The following is a 15,352-nucleotide window of genomic DNA, read 5'->3' as shown; positions in this document are numbered from 1 at the left end:
AGAGAGAGAGAGAGAGAAGAAAGATGTTTTTTATGAGTTCGTTTCGTTATTTTTAGAAAAGAAAAGAATTAAACAAAAATGGAACGCCTTCTACCCTTAGGTCTTTGATCGTAGACTAAAAGCAAAGTGATTGATAAAAAGCTATTTTGACAAGAGTTTGTACGATTAAAAGAGTTAGAACTAATCGAAAGGAAACGTTTGAACTTCTCTTCATCTATCTCTCTCTCTCTCTCTCTCTCTCTCTCTTTTACTCTTCATCTCTCTTCTCTTGTATTTTCTTCTTCGAAACATGTTTACGCTTTGCTCGGCCTTGCTTGCAACCGCATAAATGCGACGGAGTAAACAGTCTCGCGGTTGTTTCTTTTTCTTTTTTTTCTTTTTTTTTTTTTTTTACAAAATGACGCAAAAATTTTACAACGATTCGACAGCATCTTCGGATAACGACAAAGATTACGAATGAACGAAGACTAAGCAAACGACGAAACCACGATCGATAAAAACGATTCAATCTATGTAAGAACGGCTATCGTCGCTTCTCGTTTGCAAGTTAAACCATGCGGATCGCATTATCGGTTTTAACGCTATTCCTTCTTCTATATCATTACATCTTGACTTCCTTCAAAACAAATTTTGTCACTTCTTTAATTCGCATTCCTTTAAGAAAAAATATCTATTAATAGTATTTTATTATTTAGAGAAATTTATTTCAATGTTTAAAAGGACGCCACTTTGTACTCATCGAGATATCATATTCATCGAATTTATATTGAATTATTACGAAGGGTAAATAGACTTTTTCAGAAATAATATGCAGTTTCAAGGACTATTTATCGTATTTAAAAAAATTGTTTGGAATATTTGAAAGAGACGACATTTTTTGAAGTGTCATACTCATCGAATTTAATTTAATAAAATGCGTTTTATAAAAAGTATTTATCGTACTTCATTATCTGGAGAATGAAATCGAATGTTTAAAAGAACTTCACTTTTGTAATCTTTGAAGTAACATACTCATTGAATTTACATTTTATTATTACAAAGTCCAGGTAAACCTTTAGAAAAATAAAATGCAATTTACAAAAAGTATCTATCGTATTTCTTATCTAAAAAAATTAATTTGAATGTTTAAAAGGACGCCATTTTTGTACTCATTGAGGTATCATACTCATCGAATTTACATTTTATTATTACAAAGTCCCGGTAAACTCTTTTGAAAATAGGATGCAATGCAAACTTTTTGTAATAGAATTCTTCTACGACGTTAGAAAATGTTGTAATTTGTTACTAATTTACTCTTTCATCGATAAACATTTTCCCGTCGTTATATTCGTTGATCCCTTTCATCGAAATTCCTTGGTCGAAAGACTCGTGCGAAATATTTAACGATAGTTAAAGTTATCCCTCCGTGTAAATACTTATATACATACACACTTTTTCACGGTAGCCGATCGTTGTTATATCGTAAAAGGGTTGTTATTTAACGAACTATACGGAGAATGTTTGCGATGTCGACGTGGTAATTACCGGTGTTAGTTGGAGTCTAGATGAAAGAAAAGGAAGCCTTTGGTATTTTTAATTAAAGTCAAGAAGGTTTTGTCGAAACAAACACTATGGTTTTTGTCTTTCCACTTGGTCGCGGTACGATAGATAAGTAGATACCTAAGTGATTATGCGGAGCTTGAAAACGTAACGAGCAAAGAATTAACTTTGACTTATGACAATCGTTGATTTTCTACGAAAGAGAAAGAAAAAGAGACGAACGAAATGAAAAAGGGCAAAAAAGAAATGAAGAAAAGAAAAGAAAAAGAAAAAGTTTTACTTCGGATATTCGGGTTACACGATTAAAAAAAAAAAGAAAAAAAAAAAGAAACTTCCCGTTTAATGCGCCAAGAACGAAATGGATCTCGTTGAGAATAGAAAGAAAAAGAAAATTCAGGAAAAAAAAATAAAAGAGAAAAAGAAAAGAAAAAGAAATAATAAATGAACCGTGAACGACGCTTCCGCGTTAATGAATATCAGATATCGAACAGAAAGTGTCGATATCTGTATTGGAAAGGACGAGTTTGATTTTTATTAAGTCTTCATAGATTTTTATAAATTCCATGATACGAACTATGATTAAAATGGAGATACATATGTATGTATTATATATTTTATATATATATATATATATATATATATATATGTATGATATATATATATGTATGTATGTATGTATGTATGTATGTATATATGTATGTATGTAAAAGAGGAACGAATCTTCGAGTTGAAAAGATGTGTATATATACATAGATACATACATACATACATACATACATACGATGAGAGAGACCTTTAACGTCTTCACTCGAAGAAGTTAGGTATAGAGATATAGCCTTTAGGATCATGTACGAGGTAGAGAAGGGTAGGTAGATCGACGAGACTCAAACGATCGGGACTCCAACGTAAATCGATCCCTGACTCGATTCTTCTCTCTCTCTCTCTCTCTTTCTCTCTTCTTCTTCTTCTTCTTCTTCTTCTTCTACATAAGATTCAGCCCGAAGAAAACGGGGAGAGTAAGAGAAAGGGTAAGAGAAAGAGAGGAAAGAGAGATAAGAATACCGCGCGTAAGTATAGAGAGCGTAATAATCAGAAGTAAATTGCGAATACGTGAGGCTACCGTGTTGGTGGAAGGGCCTCAGGCCCTTTCGTGGATATAGGTACGTGTGTCTGTCCGTCTGTCCGTCAGACTACACAGAGAAAAGGACAGAGATAGAACGAGAGAGCAACAGAGAGATTCATACGTACACATTTGTACATATATACGTGTATACATATATATATATATATATATATATATATATATATATGCATACATATATACATAAAGAAAAAGAAAAGGAACGAGAATGCCTAACTTACCGGTAATCTAATTTGAATCCCGAGGCCTCGGCTTGGTAATGGAACACGTATCGAATAATATTACGAGCGATTCGATTCGATATCATTTGTAATTCAGAACCGAGAGACCGCAACCTGAGAAAAGGGAAAAGAGAGAGAGAGAGAGAGAGAGAAGGGGAAAGGAAAAGAAGAAGAAAAAAGAAGAGGCTAAAATAAAGAAAAAAAAGAAGAAAAATAGAAAGGACATGATTCGGGTGATCACACGCGTCTTATGCGAATAAAATATGGAGGGCTAAGAGCTCGTCAAAAAAAAAAAAAAAAAGAAAGAAAGAAAGGACGAAGAAAAAAACGAAAAAAAGAAAAAATGAAGAATGAAAGAAAAGGAAAAGCAGATCGAGGCGAAATTCATCGAACATTGTTCGTGTTCGTTCTTCGATGTATGTAAATACCTACGTATGTACGTACGTATGCACGTACATATGTATGTATGTAAATATTTATGTAGATACACGTAGTCGGTTACATACGTATTCATGTACTTACTTACATATGGGTATGTAAAAGTGGCTCGGTAATATCAGGATTACTGAAAAATCATCGGAGTTTCGCTGGCTGGCAAATGAGTTAGATAGGAAGTCTCGTGCGTCGTTCGAGGCAGGTGTTTCACTCTGGGCGGTTCACATAAGCGGCTAAGCTTATGGCATCGATGTAGTAGTAGTAATAGTAGTAGTAGTAGTAGTAGAAGTAGTAGTAGTAATAGTAGTAATATTAGTAGTAGTAATATTATCTGTTACCACCGTAGGATCTCATCGTATAAAAGAGAATAGCCATGTGATTTATGACTTTTATAAGCAAATGTTGTACATACACAGAACGATTTGGTTAATGTCGTCGTTAATGTCTCTCCGAAGTTTCACCGTTATTATTATATTATATATTATGTTTTTTTTTTTTCTTCGAAGAGAATGGATCACTGTAAATGGCTCGATCTAAGTTTCCAACTTCACCAAGGTGTTTTAATTCACGCGATGGAAACGTCGCGCCACTACGAAATGATCTTATCGATGTTTAGATCTTATCGATGTTTAGATCTACCCGCAGGTATATATATATATATAATCAAATATATACATACATACATATATATTTTTTTTCTCGTTGTATAATAATATTCAACGCATGGATTAATTCAATGCATTAAGAAAAATTGTATAAATGATTAATTGATAGACAAGATATATATATAAATTTGGACATGTCGAAAGCTTCCATTTCTTCGAGTCTTCACTTTTTTCCTTTTTCCATTTTATTTTCTTTCTTTCTTCTTCTTCTTCTTCTTCTTCTTCTTCTTCTTTTTCATTTCTCTATTTTCTTCTCTCTTGCCATAAGAATAACGTACAATTAAAGACACAGTTCATGGCGATATTTCGTGCATAAATATCAGGGCTATTAAGTTGTATCGACCGTGACAGGTAAGCCCGCTAATAACAATGTACGTTCGCTCATAAAACATCGCGAAGGCCTTATTTCAAGTACAACGTTCTTTCCGACACACAGAGAGCGTAAAACATATACGCGTTCTGCTGCCGCCATCCGCGCGCGTCGTGGATCTCTCTTTCCCTTTCTTTCTCTCTCTTTCTCTCTCTCTCTCTCTCTCTCTCTCTGATAGTTAGTACTGTGTATTCCAGACGATACTATTGAATTCAATCATTTTTATACACTTTCTCGTGGCTCTCTCACGTGCGGTCGAGTACAGCTTTACCTGCGGGTTCAACGCGTCGACGTTGATGATCCTTTAAGAACATTGATGCAGGTACGAGCATCAATTAGAGCTGTTGCATAACGTGAGAATATCCACCTCTCCTCCTCTTCCTCTTTCCCCCTTTCCTCCATGTTTCTTCTTTTTCTTCTTCCTTTCTCCCTCTTCTTCTCTTTTTTTTTTCTCGTTAATATTAATTATTATCAAATTATTGTACCAACGAATATCTCTCACATCGATGATCAGTAACAATGATTAAAAGAACCCCTTATAACTCGTTCAACATACCCACGTATTATCTTTATTATATTCGTAATTTTGTTGTTGTTTATGTTTTCTCTTAACTTCAATTATAATAATGTAATAAAAAAAAATATATATATATATATACATAAATATGTATATAAATATATGTATATAATATTTCTATATATTTCTATCTCTCTTAAATCTGTTTCTATTGCATTTTCTTTCTTTCTCACTTCTCGTTCCCCGATTTCTCCTTCTCATCCTTCAATTTTCCCTTCTCGAATAATATCCAAAAAAAAAAAAAAAAAGAAAAGAAAAAAGAGCGCGACCATCAAAAAGAAAGAGAGAAAGAGACAAAAAGAGAGAAAACATTGGTGGAGAACGTAAAAGGGCAAGAAATTATCCTTTGTCAACATTATTCGCGTATATATCTACCCCACCTAAGTACCAACCTATACCTATGTATATCCTCGAAAAGGTCCGGTCCGCGGAGCGTTTTTCTGTATCACGCTATATGCAAATGAAACATATGCTCTCTCGCGTCGGACCCACGTAATAAATTACTCTCTTGTATAGGTAAGGCCTAAAATTATACGCGTACTGGACCGGCACGCACGCGTGAGCGCTCGCGAGCGCTCAAGAGCGCGCGAGCGCAACTGATTACGCGCTTCTATGTGTGCGTGCCAATATACGTCTCTCTCTCTCTCTCTCTCTCTCTCTCTCTCTCTCTCTCTCTCTCTCTCTCTTTCTGCATCCCTTATGCACGTTCCTCTTTCCGTTTTGTTCTCGACATAATACACGGCTTTTTTTCTTAGCGACTCTCGAAAACAGTGCTTTCGTCGAGGAAGGAAGAAGAAGAAGACGAAGAAAAAATTTTTCAAAGGAAGATTTCGCCACTTCTTGCCGAGCGAAAAAGGAACAGAGAGAAAAAAGAAAAAGAAAAAAGAGATACGAAATGAAATTGGAAAAAAAAGAGAAATGAAATAAAAAAACGCGCAGTGCGCGTGGAAACGACAATTTCGCAGTCTCCTTCCATTTAAAGGTCCCCTCCATCCCTCCTCCTCTCCACCCAACCCCTCCCACCCCTCTCACCCTTTCAAACCCACCATCCTTCTTCCATCCTATCCCGTCATAACCACCATCACTTTTCTTCTTTCTTGTGAATATCGATGAACACACGAGATGACTTCTTCAGCACGTGCAGAAAGAACTTCTGAGTGAACTAACTACGACGAAAATATCAAAGAAGAAATAAAAAGATTTATGAGAAAAAATATTTCTTTATTTTTTCTTACTAAGCTCGAACGTGCAAGATGAAATTTTTTTTATTTTCCTCTCTCTCTCTCTCTCTCTCTTTCTCTCTCTCTCTCTCTCTCTCTCTCTCTATCTATCTATCTATCTATCTATTTATCTATCTATTCATGTCTCTTTTTCTATCTTTGTTTCGTTTTTCTTACGTAATTCGACAATGATCGAAGATATACGAATAGATCACAATATTTTCGCCGACTTTCACCGCGACAAGACGCAAATTAATTTTACATTAATAATCTCAATGCTTAATATATAATACGATGATTGTGATATAACTTGTACGCAAGAGAGTGTGCATGGATATTAATTTATCTATTTTGTTTTGTTTAGAAAAAAAAAATCGTGAATATAAATCTTGATTATTTACTAAATAATCCATGTACTACACGTATATATATGTAAAATAAATAAAACTGAAGTACGTATACAAAAAAATTGTAACTATACTATTTTTGTGCATATCTAAGTTTTTCCATAACTAACCCCATGTGATATAATAGAATATAGAAATAATAAAATAAATTTCTGTAAAAAATTTCTCAAAATACCTGTCAACTTATTCTTTATACCAGATTGTATATCTTTTTATATTTATTTATATCTTTTTGAAATCATTTTTAAATTGTAAATAACCCAAAGTTTCTTCTTAGATACACTTTCCCTCTCTCTCTCTCTCTCTCTCTCCCTCTCTCACGCATAGACACGAACACACACATACACTATCTTTTGACCAATTCTCATAACTTTTTTCTTCATCTTTGCTTTTCCTCTTGGGTCAATTTATACCTTTACGTACCCTACTTTGCGAGATGAGAGAAAAAAAAGAAGAAAAAAAATTAATGAAAAAACAACAACAAAAAAAAAGACAAGAAAAGAGAAGATACGATGACGAGAAGAAACTGTAAGAAAAAATATAATTTTCCGAGCGTACTGTACACAATACCAAGATCACAAGACTATGGTTCACATGAAGGGTGACATCTTTTGAACTTTCTCATGGTCATGGACTACTACCAACCAACAAACATGATCAGATTTACACATATATCCATGTATACAGAAAGGGAAAGAGAGATAGACTCTTTACGTTATATCGAGATATTTTTCTAAGAAATCTGCTATGAACCTTGCAACAATTTTGTTTATAAAAATACATTCTGTTTTCGAAAATAATATTAGTCGTGTGAAATGTGACAGGAAACAGAATTTTACGAGATTCTTCACGAAAGATTACGTGTTCAAAGATATATTAATGAAACTTGAGAGAGAAGAGAGAGAAAGAGGAAAAGGATAAGGGTACGGAATTTCTTTGAAGAGATTATACACCCTTCTTTTTATAACTCTAGGTAATCGGAAATCGAGAAACCTTTTCCTTTGAGGATAAATAAAACGAGAGAACGTAAGAAACAGTCAGTCTTTCTGTTAAAATGGAAGTAAATATTTCGCAAGTTTACTCATCCAATCTTGTTCTTAACCTTGGTTCTTATACTTTTTAAATCAAACAAACAAAATCTACTACTCGTCAAAAACTTTCTCTCTCTCTCTCTCTCTCTCTCTCTCTCTCTCTCTTTCTCTCTATCTCTCTTTCTTTCAGTTCTTTTCCAATAAGAAGATTTTATAAACGTCCTTTCTTAAATTATTGCACAGCTGATTGATACTTGCACATCAATCACGTATATCAAAACTTAATTCGGAGTTTGAAGTTCTTAATAAGTAACCATTGGTAATTATTAAGTAACCATTAATATGTAACCATTTTTAAAAAAAATTTTTTAAAAAAAGAAAAAGAAAGAAGAACATAGTTTAACCAGATTCATTGCGTTATATGTATCTACGTATTTCTAATCTATATCTAAATCCAAAATAATCGTAGTTGATAGAGAATAAACTGTCGCTAAATATCAATACAATACAACACCATCACTATATATCGTGTACGTCCATTAATACTCGTACGTAAACGTAATCATGTACCCGTCCCTCGTGTGCCATCGATCTCGTCCTGACAATCTTCCCTTTTCTCCTTCTCTAACGTGAACTCCTACGAGATTAATACCTATTTCTGTGTCCACTGTCATTCTTACTTATATATATATGTATCTATCTATGTATGTATATATATATGTATGTATGTATGTCGAAATTGTGAGATCGTAATAACATCGATGTTAGATATATAGTAACAATGTTTATCCTGGAACACAAAATTGTCCAAATCATGGGATTTGAAATCCCAAAGAGAGAAAAAGAGAGAGAAAGAGAGAGAGAGAGAGAGAGAGAGAGATGGTCATTTAATGATTGTAATGAATCCGTATCTAAATATGCTTAGAAAAAAAAATAAGAAAAATATCGATGTCATTTAATTGCGACGTCTGTCGTGTATCTACTACGAACACGTTCATTAAATTGCTCGGCTAATATTAGTATCTATAGCTCGTAGAAACGTGCCTCTTAAATACGTTACAGAGACTGTTTATAAAACAGGATATTCGAATATACCCAATGAAAATGATCATTAAATGAATCTAAGAGTTAGAAATAGAATCGATGAACTTCTCTCGTCGTTGATCTAAATTTTATGAATATATTCTACACATTTATATTCTAAATTTATTTTCGTCTATGATTCCATAATTTATTATATGTTACGTATAAATAATGTTGAAAATTTCATTCAACATTTCTATCTCTTAGAAATACAATTACTTTCTTTTTTTTTTTTTTTTGTTCACAATTCACACTACATGACATTTTGATTATCTCTATTAAAAAAAAAAAAAAAGAAAAAAGAAACAAAGAAATAAAATTTGTCTTCTTTTAAATACTGGGTCATAAAAAAAAAGTAATACAAAAACATAAAAAAGAACGTTCTTGTAACCTTGTGTCAAAGAGATCGTCAAGTTTTTATCAAGTTTTCCTTCACACGAATATAAATAAAATAGGTACCTACGTTTATTCTCTTTTTTTCTCTTTTTTTCTTTTTTTTTTTAAATCTGCACACCTGTTTTAGAAACAGCTTATATAAAGATATGCTTTGTGTGTATTCACGTATGCACGCTTTTATACATGTAGTATACATTTACGTGTTTATATATGTACTTACGTACGTATATACGTACGTATGTATATATATATATATATATATATATATATATATATATATATGTATGTATGAACACGATATATTCAAGTTGTCAGCGATTTTTACGCGAGTGATATACAGTAGCACAGGCGCGTGCAAGTCATAAACCTAAATTCGTCATTCCATCGACTTTCGAACCATAATCGCCTCGATTCGAAGTAATCGCTATCGGTACCTCACTCTTATTCTTTTTTTTTTCTTTTCTTTTCGTTTCTTTTTTTTTTCTTCTTCTTCTTCTCATTGCTGCTTTTATTATTTTCTCCTTTTTTTTTTTCCTTTTCTTATTCTCTTTTAAACACCCGTAACTCTCGACGACAAGATTAAATACACGTTTTCTCACCTTGTTTCGATTCCAACGACACGATCTCGCAATCGACAACTTCGAGATAAGCATTACACTCGTACGAAACTATTTCGTGGACATGGTTGGACTATATAGTTTATCTCCCTCTCTTTCTCTTTTATTCTTTTCTTTGTAAGAACATAAATTCGACGATTTAGAAGTGACACCAGGTAGGTATTACTTAAGATCGTATCTTAATACCCATGGAATAATGATTGTTATCATTGAGGATTCGATTCGTAATAAAAAATTTAATCGGTCCGTAATCGATTTGGAAAATTTCATTGTTATCATTTATTTTCTTTCTTTGTCTTTTTTTTTTTTTCTTCGAAAAGAACCTTCGATACACACACACACACGTAAACACACACGAGATATCTAATACCCAATTCGTTTAGTTTCCCTTTTTTAAAATGTTCGTGGCGTAAACGGTCGGCAGATGTTAGCTTTGCTCGGGGAAGAAGGAAAAGAAAAAAAAAGAAAAAGGAAAAGAAAATAAGGAAAGAAAAAAAAAATAAAAAGGAAAATAACGTGAAAGAAGGAGATAGCGATCGAGATCGATTCGTTGTAATTAGGTCGCTAGCAGGATCGTCACGGTCCAAAAGCCGGGAAAATCCTTTTATTGCGACGTAGCAGGAAAGCGATCGTAAAACAGAAAGCTTATGATAAACTCGCTTAGCTCTGTAGATATCTATAGGAAATGAAATATCATCCAATTACTAATGTTTTCAATGCGACTCAAAGCGCACGAGAAGCGAGAAGAGCGCCAAGTTTTCAACGTACATATCGGATGATAAAAAAATGAAAAGAGAAAAAAATAAAAGGAAAGACAAAAATGAAATTAAAAGAAAAGAAGAACAAATAAAAATGGAGTCGTCAAGAGAAAACACGGAATCTTCTTAAATGTGTCGACGAAATAAAAGAAGAAGAAGAAGATGATGATGAAGAGCGAAAACGAGATCGCAATAAAGTCGAATAAGGGAATCGTTGACAGCGAACGAATGCGTTTGAATCGATTATATCTCCATACATACATACATACATACATACATACATATATACATACATAGATACATACATGTATATATAATATATATACATAAATATCTGTAGACATTTATTCGTTGCTAATTAAATTTCTCATTTCGACATCAAACGTAGATTAGATCGTGGTGTGAAATACATAAATGAGCGATCCTTTCGGTGATAGATTTGTGAGAAAAGTTAGCCAAGAAAGCGTCTATAATCTCAATCTAGCTATCTACCCCATAGCCGTTAAAGACAATAAAATGCAAAACATTGCAAAGAGGTTTTGTTGTTAGTGAAACTGGGACCGCACGCGCTGCACACCTACGGCATATAACTGCCTATGGAGTCAGAACATCAATCAAAATTAAGGCCCGTATTCATAGATCGATGCTCGAGATCTTTCTACACGAATATGCCCCATGCTTCCTTCGAGCGTTCCTAACTCGTTGATTATGAGATATATATATATATATATATATATATATATATATCTTTCTCTCTCTTTCTTTTGTACGTAGTATACATAGAAACTGCATACAAACTCGTCTATTCATAGTTCTACTTTCTTAATTTGCCTTGTCCTCTAATTAATGTAACGAACGATAACGCGAACTAAGTCTTAAGCGCGATCATCGAAGCATAAGTATTTTCTATGGAAATAATCGACGATTGAAGATTCGATATGTATATATATATATATATGTATGTATGTATGTATGTATGTATGTATGTATGTATGTATGTATGTATGTATGTATGTATATGTATAATTTTATATATGGATAATTTTTTTTTTCACCAGCATAGACATGACGTAACGTTAAACATTGTTCCGATTGCGTCACGGATAATTGCGTGACGAATAAATTACGGTGACTAAATGTACGAAGAGGAAGAGCTGCTCGTCACTGCAATCGAGAAACTAATGTAATGCGTTATGATATATCTATCTTCACGCTTATCGAAGCAAAACGTATCGATGAGATAGAAGAAGGAGAAGAAGAAGAAGAAGAAGAAGAAGAAGAAGAAGAAGAAGCAGAAGAAGCAGAAGAAAAAGTAGAGAAAAAGAAGAAAAAGAGATAATAATAATAAAAATTGTTTTCTCTTCATCGAGAACGACAAAGCACACGAGGAAACATGTAATGGATGTAATAACACATTTAAGCTACCTATCTATCTGCGGTTTGACTATACCTCCCTCCCTCCCTCGCTCACCCCACCCCTATACGAGTGAGAGAGAGATTACATAAAGCAAGATATACGCACGTCGTTTCCCTTAGCTCAGGTTAATTAACCACTCCTGATGCAATTATAGTGAGTGAACATCTTTAGGAGAAAAAAAAAGAAAGGAAAGATAGAAAGAAAAAGAAAAAAAAAAAAGGAAAAAGGAAGAAAACTCTGCCGAGCGCAGAAACGTTGGCGAAGCGCGAACTAGACTCAATTAGAAGAGTGTTCCCTCCGATGGAAAAAAAAAGAAAAAAGGAAAAAAGAGATAGATGATATGAATGAACGAATGAACGAATGAACGAAGATGAAAAAGATCGAGGAGAGTGAGACGATAATAAAAATAACAAAGATAAATATTAGAAGGGATAAAAAAGGGAAAGGAAGAAGAAGAGAAAAGAGAAGAAAAGAAAAAAATAAATAAAAGAAAAGGAAAGAAAATAAACGTCTCTCACCTTGACTGTGCTCACCAGCGTCGAAGGTCTTGCTCGTCATCTGGAACAGAGCGTCCAAAGGACTGCCCTGTCCAGTACTTCTTTTTCCATTCTGTCCAGCCTGAGAGTTTCCATGGTGCTGAGAACTCTTTTTCTTGAACTGCTGTTGCTGTTGGTGTTGTTGTTGTTGTTGGTGTTGGTGCTGCTGTTGTTGTTGCTGAAGAGCGGCCGCGTGTAGTCCCGGATGAACTGCGTGGTGTCGTGCCGCGTGATGATGATGATGATGGTGGTGATGGTGATGATGATGGGCGAGAGGATCAGGACTACCGGAATCGGATACGGAACTTCTTCCGGACGAGGAGGAGCTACTGAGAGGTGGCTCGCTTATTGTACTTGACATAGACGCCAGTGACATGCCCATCAAGGACAAGTCTCTGGTACTTGAGTTCGTCGAGTGATTGTGATGGTGAAGGTGATGATGATGTAGTTGATGTAGATGTTGTTGTTGTTGTTGCTGTTGTTGCTGTTGCTGTTGTTGCTGTTGCTGCTGTTGATGATGATGATGATGAAGGTGTTGACGATGACCGTGAGTAGAATCTACGGTGTCCCAGGGTCTAACGATTTTCGCTTTTGGCCGATGCGACAGAATATCTAAAATACTGAACGATTTAACGCCACGCTCGTTGCTATCACGTTCTCGTTCCTCTTCCTCGTCCGAATGTTGCATCTGAACCATTTGCAGTCGTTTCAACGGCTTAAAGTAATCGTCCGTGGCACCGGCAGTAGCCGTGGTACCGTTGCTGCTAGTTCTACTCTCGAGTTCCTCCTCGTCCTCGTCGTCGTCGTCGTCCTCTCTCAATGTCGTTACGGAATCACCACCACTACTCTCGTGAGTCCTTATCGAGCTCCTCCCGTTAGACGTTCTGTAATCGCTATTCCTTGACGAGTAATTGTCCTCACTGTCCATCGCGGAATCCGTCCTTGTGTATCCCACTCTCCTTGGACTCAAACGTTCAACATAATCTTCCCTAGAGGATGCTAATCGATCGTCGCTCTCCGTGGAAGACGCGACCACGACCAACGGCAATGGACTTGGACAACCAACAGAAATGACGTCCTCGTCGTCCTGTACTTCACTGCCACGACACGGTGAACCTCTGCAAGGTGTCCGTCGGTGGCCGGGCGAGCCAACCAAACAGGCGGCCGTCGTGCCGCTGGAAGACACGGTCGTTGACGGTGACATCGTATACGATTCCGTCATCTCCGTCGTGCACATGTTTCTTTTATATCTTTAACCTAATATATGTCCTCACTTTTCTTTTCTCTTTGCGTCCTTTTTTTAATCTTCTTTTCGTTAAGCCGCTCGACGCGTTGTATTAACAAATTCCTCTATCCTTTTCTTTTTTCTTCTTCTCTCGCACCCTTTCTCTCTCTCTTTCTCTTTGTCTTTCTCTCTCTCCCTCTCTCTCTCTCTTTCTCTCTCTCTCTCTCTTTCCCCCTTCTCAAATTTCATTGATCGACACAATACACCGTTCCTAAAACACGACACACCTAGTCCCGTTCACATAAAATCTTAAACTCTTAAACACGATCGTTCCCGGTCCCTTCCTCTCGAGGGACGGTACCGCGATTTGTTCTTTTTTTTTTATATTTCTTTTTTTGCGTTGTTTATATATTTATTTATTTGTTTTGTTTACATTCGTTGCTTCATAATATCGCGCACGTTCATCGTATCATCCTGATCTGAATCTTGTTATCTTCTCTTTCTCGACACTCTTAGCTTTTCTTCCTGTTCTGCCATTTGACAACTTCTCTCTTACTCACTTTTCGCGCTTCTTTTCTTTCTGTTTTCATATATGTATATATACGTGTATATACACATATATATATATATATATATATATATATATATATAAAAAATAAACCACAAAGATCAAGAAATACTTTCTATCGGCCTTTTTATGATCTATCCTTCGATAACTCACCACAGTTACAACTTGCTTCTCGTCCGCGAGAATTCGTTTTTTATATCTTCATAATCACCAAAACTGTCTCACGATCATGAAAACACGAGGAACAATGATCGATGAGTATCGGCAAGCGTAGATTCTTTACGTGCTCCGTTCTCTTCGTCGTTCTCTTCGACGAGTAACGTGTTATCGGTCGTCACCTCCATGAATGTAAAAACACGTGTCCAGGTATGATCTTCTCGTGGATCCAACAAACAGTAGACACTAGTTGATACGAAATTTTCTACGAGCGAATATTTACACTTATGAGACAGATAAAATCGACGAAGAAAAAATCACGCCCGTAACGATAGACAGATGAATAGATAAGCAGATGGACGAACAGACAGAAATAGATAGATAGATAGAAAAATAGATGGATGCATGGATGGATGGATGGATGGATGGATGGATGGACAGGTATAAATAAAGATAAATATAAGAATAAGGATAAGGATAAAGAACAAAGAGAAAGAGAGAGAAAGCGAAAGAGAGAGAGAGAGAGAGAGAGAGAGAGAGAGAGAGAAAAGAGAAAGAAAGAGAAAGAAAGAGAGAAAAAGAGAGAAAGAAAGAATCTCGGTATATTTCTCTTTCGAGGTGCAGAGACAGCCGGTGTGTGTACTAGCGTGGGGCCGAGGCTCCTCTCAGGCCAGGCCAAGGCAGTGACTCGAAATGGTAAGGGGTCCGGGGATCCAGGGCCGGTGTAGTTCTCGTAGGGGCTGGCACTTCTCCCGACAAACCGCCTCGACGCGTTCCACGACTACCGTAGGTGGGGATAACGCGAAAGTAGCGATAGCTTTAGGTGCTATACCACTTCCATCGGTGGGACGTACCTTGCTGGTTGCATGCCCGTCCACGGGGCGGCTCCTAACCTTGTCCAACCCACATTGAACCCCTTCCTTCCTTCCTAATTTCCTTCGTCAGTTCCTACGGCGACATTAACCCGAGCTCTCGACCGTTCGAACCTTC

The 15,352-nt window shown here is 35.7% G+C and overlaps 1 protein-coding gene across 2 annotated transcripts in view; it reads right to left on the bottom strand.

The window, feature by feature from the left end:
- Positions 1–14,810, bottom strand: part of LOC122629890 (myb-like protein Q) — a 63,397-nt gene extending 48,587 nt beyond the window's left edge. Inside the window, exons 1-2 of one of the 2 annotated variants that reach the window (XM_043813754.1) lie at positions 12,396–14,810; positions 9,630–10,378 (exon numbers count right to left, since the gene is read on the bottom strand). In XM_043813754.1, the coding sequence (XP_043669689.1) occupies positions 9,978–10,378; positions 12,396–13,650 (1,656 nt within the window). In that variant the 5' untranslated portion in view covers positions 13,651–14,810 and the 3' untranslated portion in view covers positions 9,630–9,977. Of the gene's footprint in view, positions 1–9,629; positions 10,379–12,395 lie in introns of those variants that run through there. The other variant, XM_043813755.1, reaches the window with a different exon arrangement.
- Between the last annotated feature and the right edge of the window lie 542 nt (positions 14,811–15,352).

The sequence above is a fragment of the Vespula pensylvanica genome, chromosome 6 (genome assembly GCF_014466175.1).
Source record: "Vespula pensylvanica isolate Volc-1 chromosome 6, ASM1446617v1, whole genome shotgun sequence".
Lineage (NCBI taxonomy): Eukaryota > Metazoa > Arthropoda > Insecta > Hymenoptera > Vespidae > Vespula > Vespula pensylvanica.
This window is presented reverse-complemented; position numbering and strand designations above follow the sequence as displayed.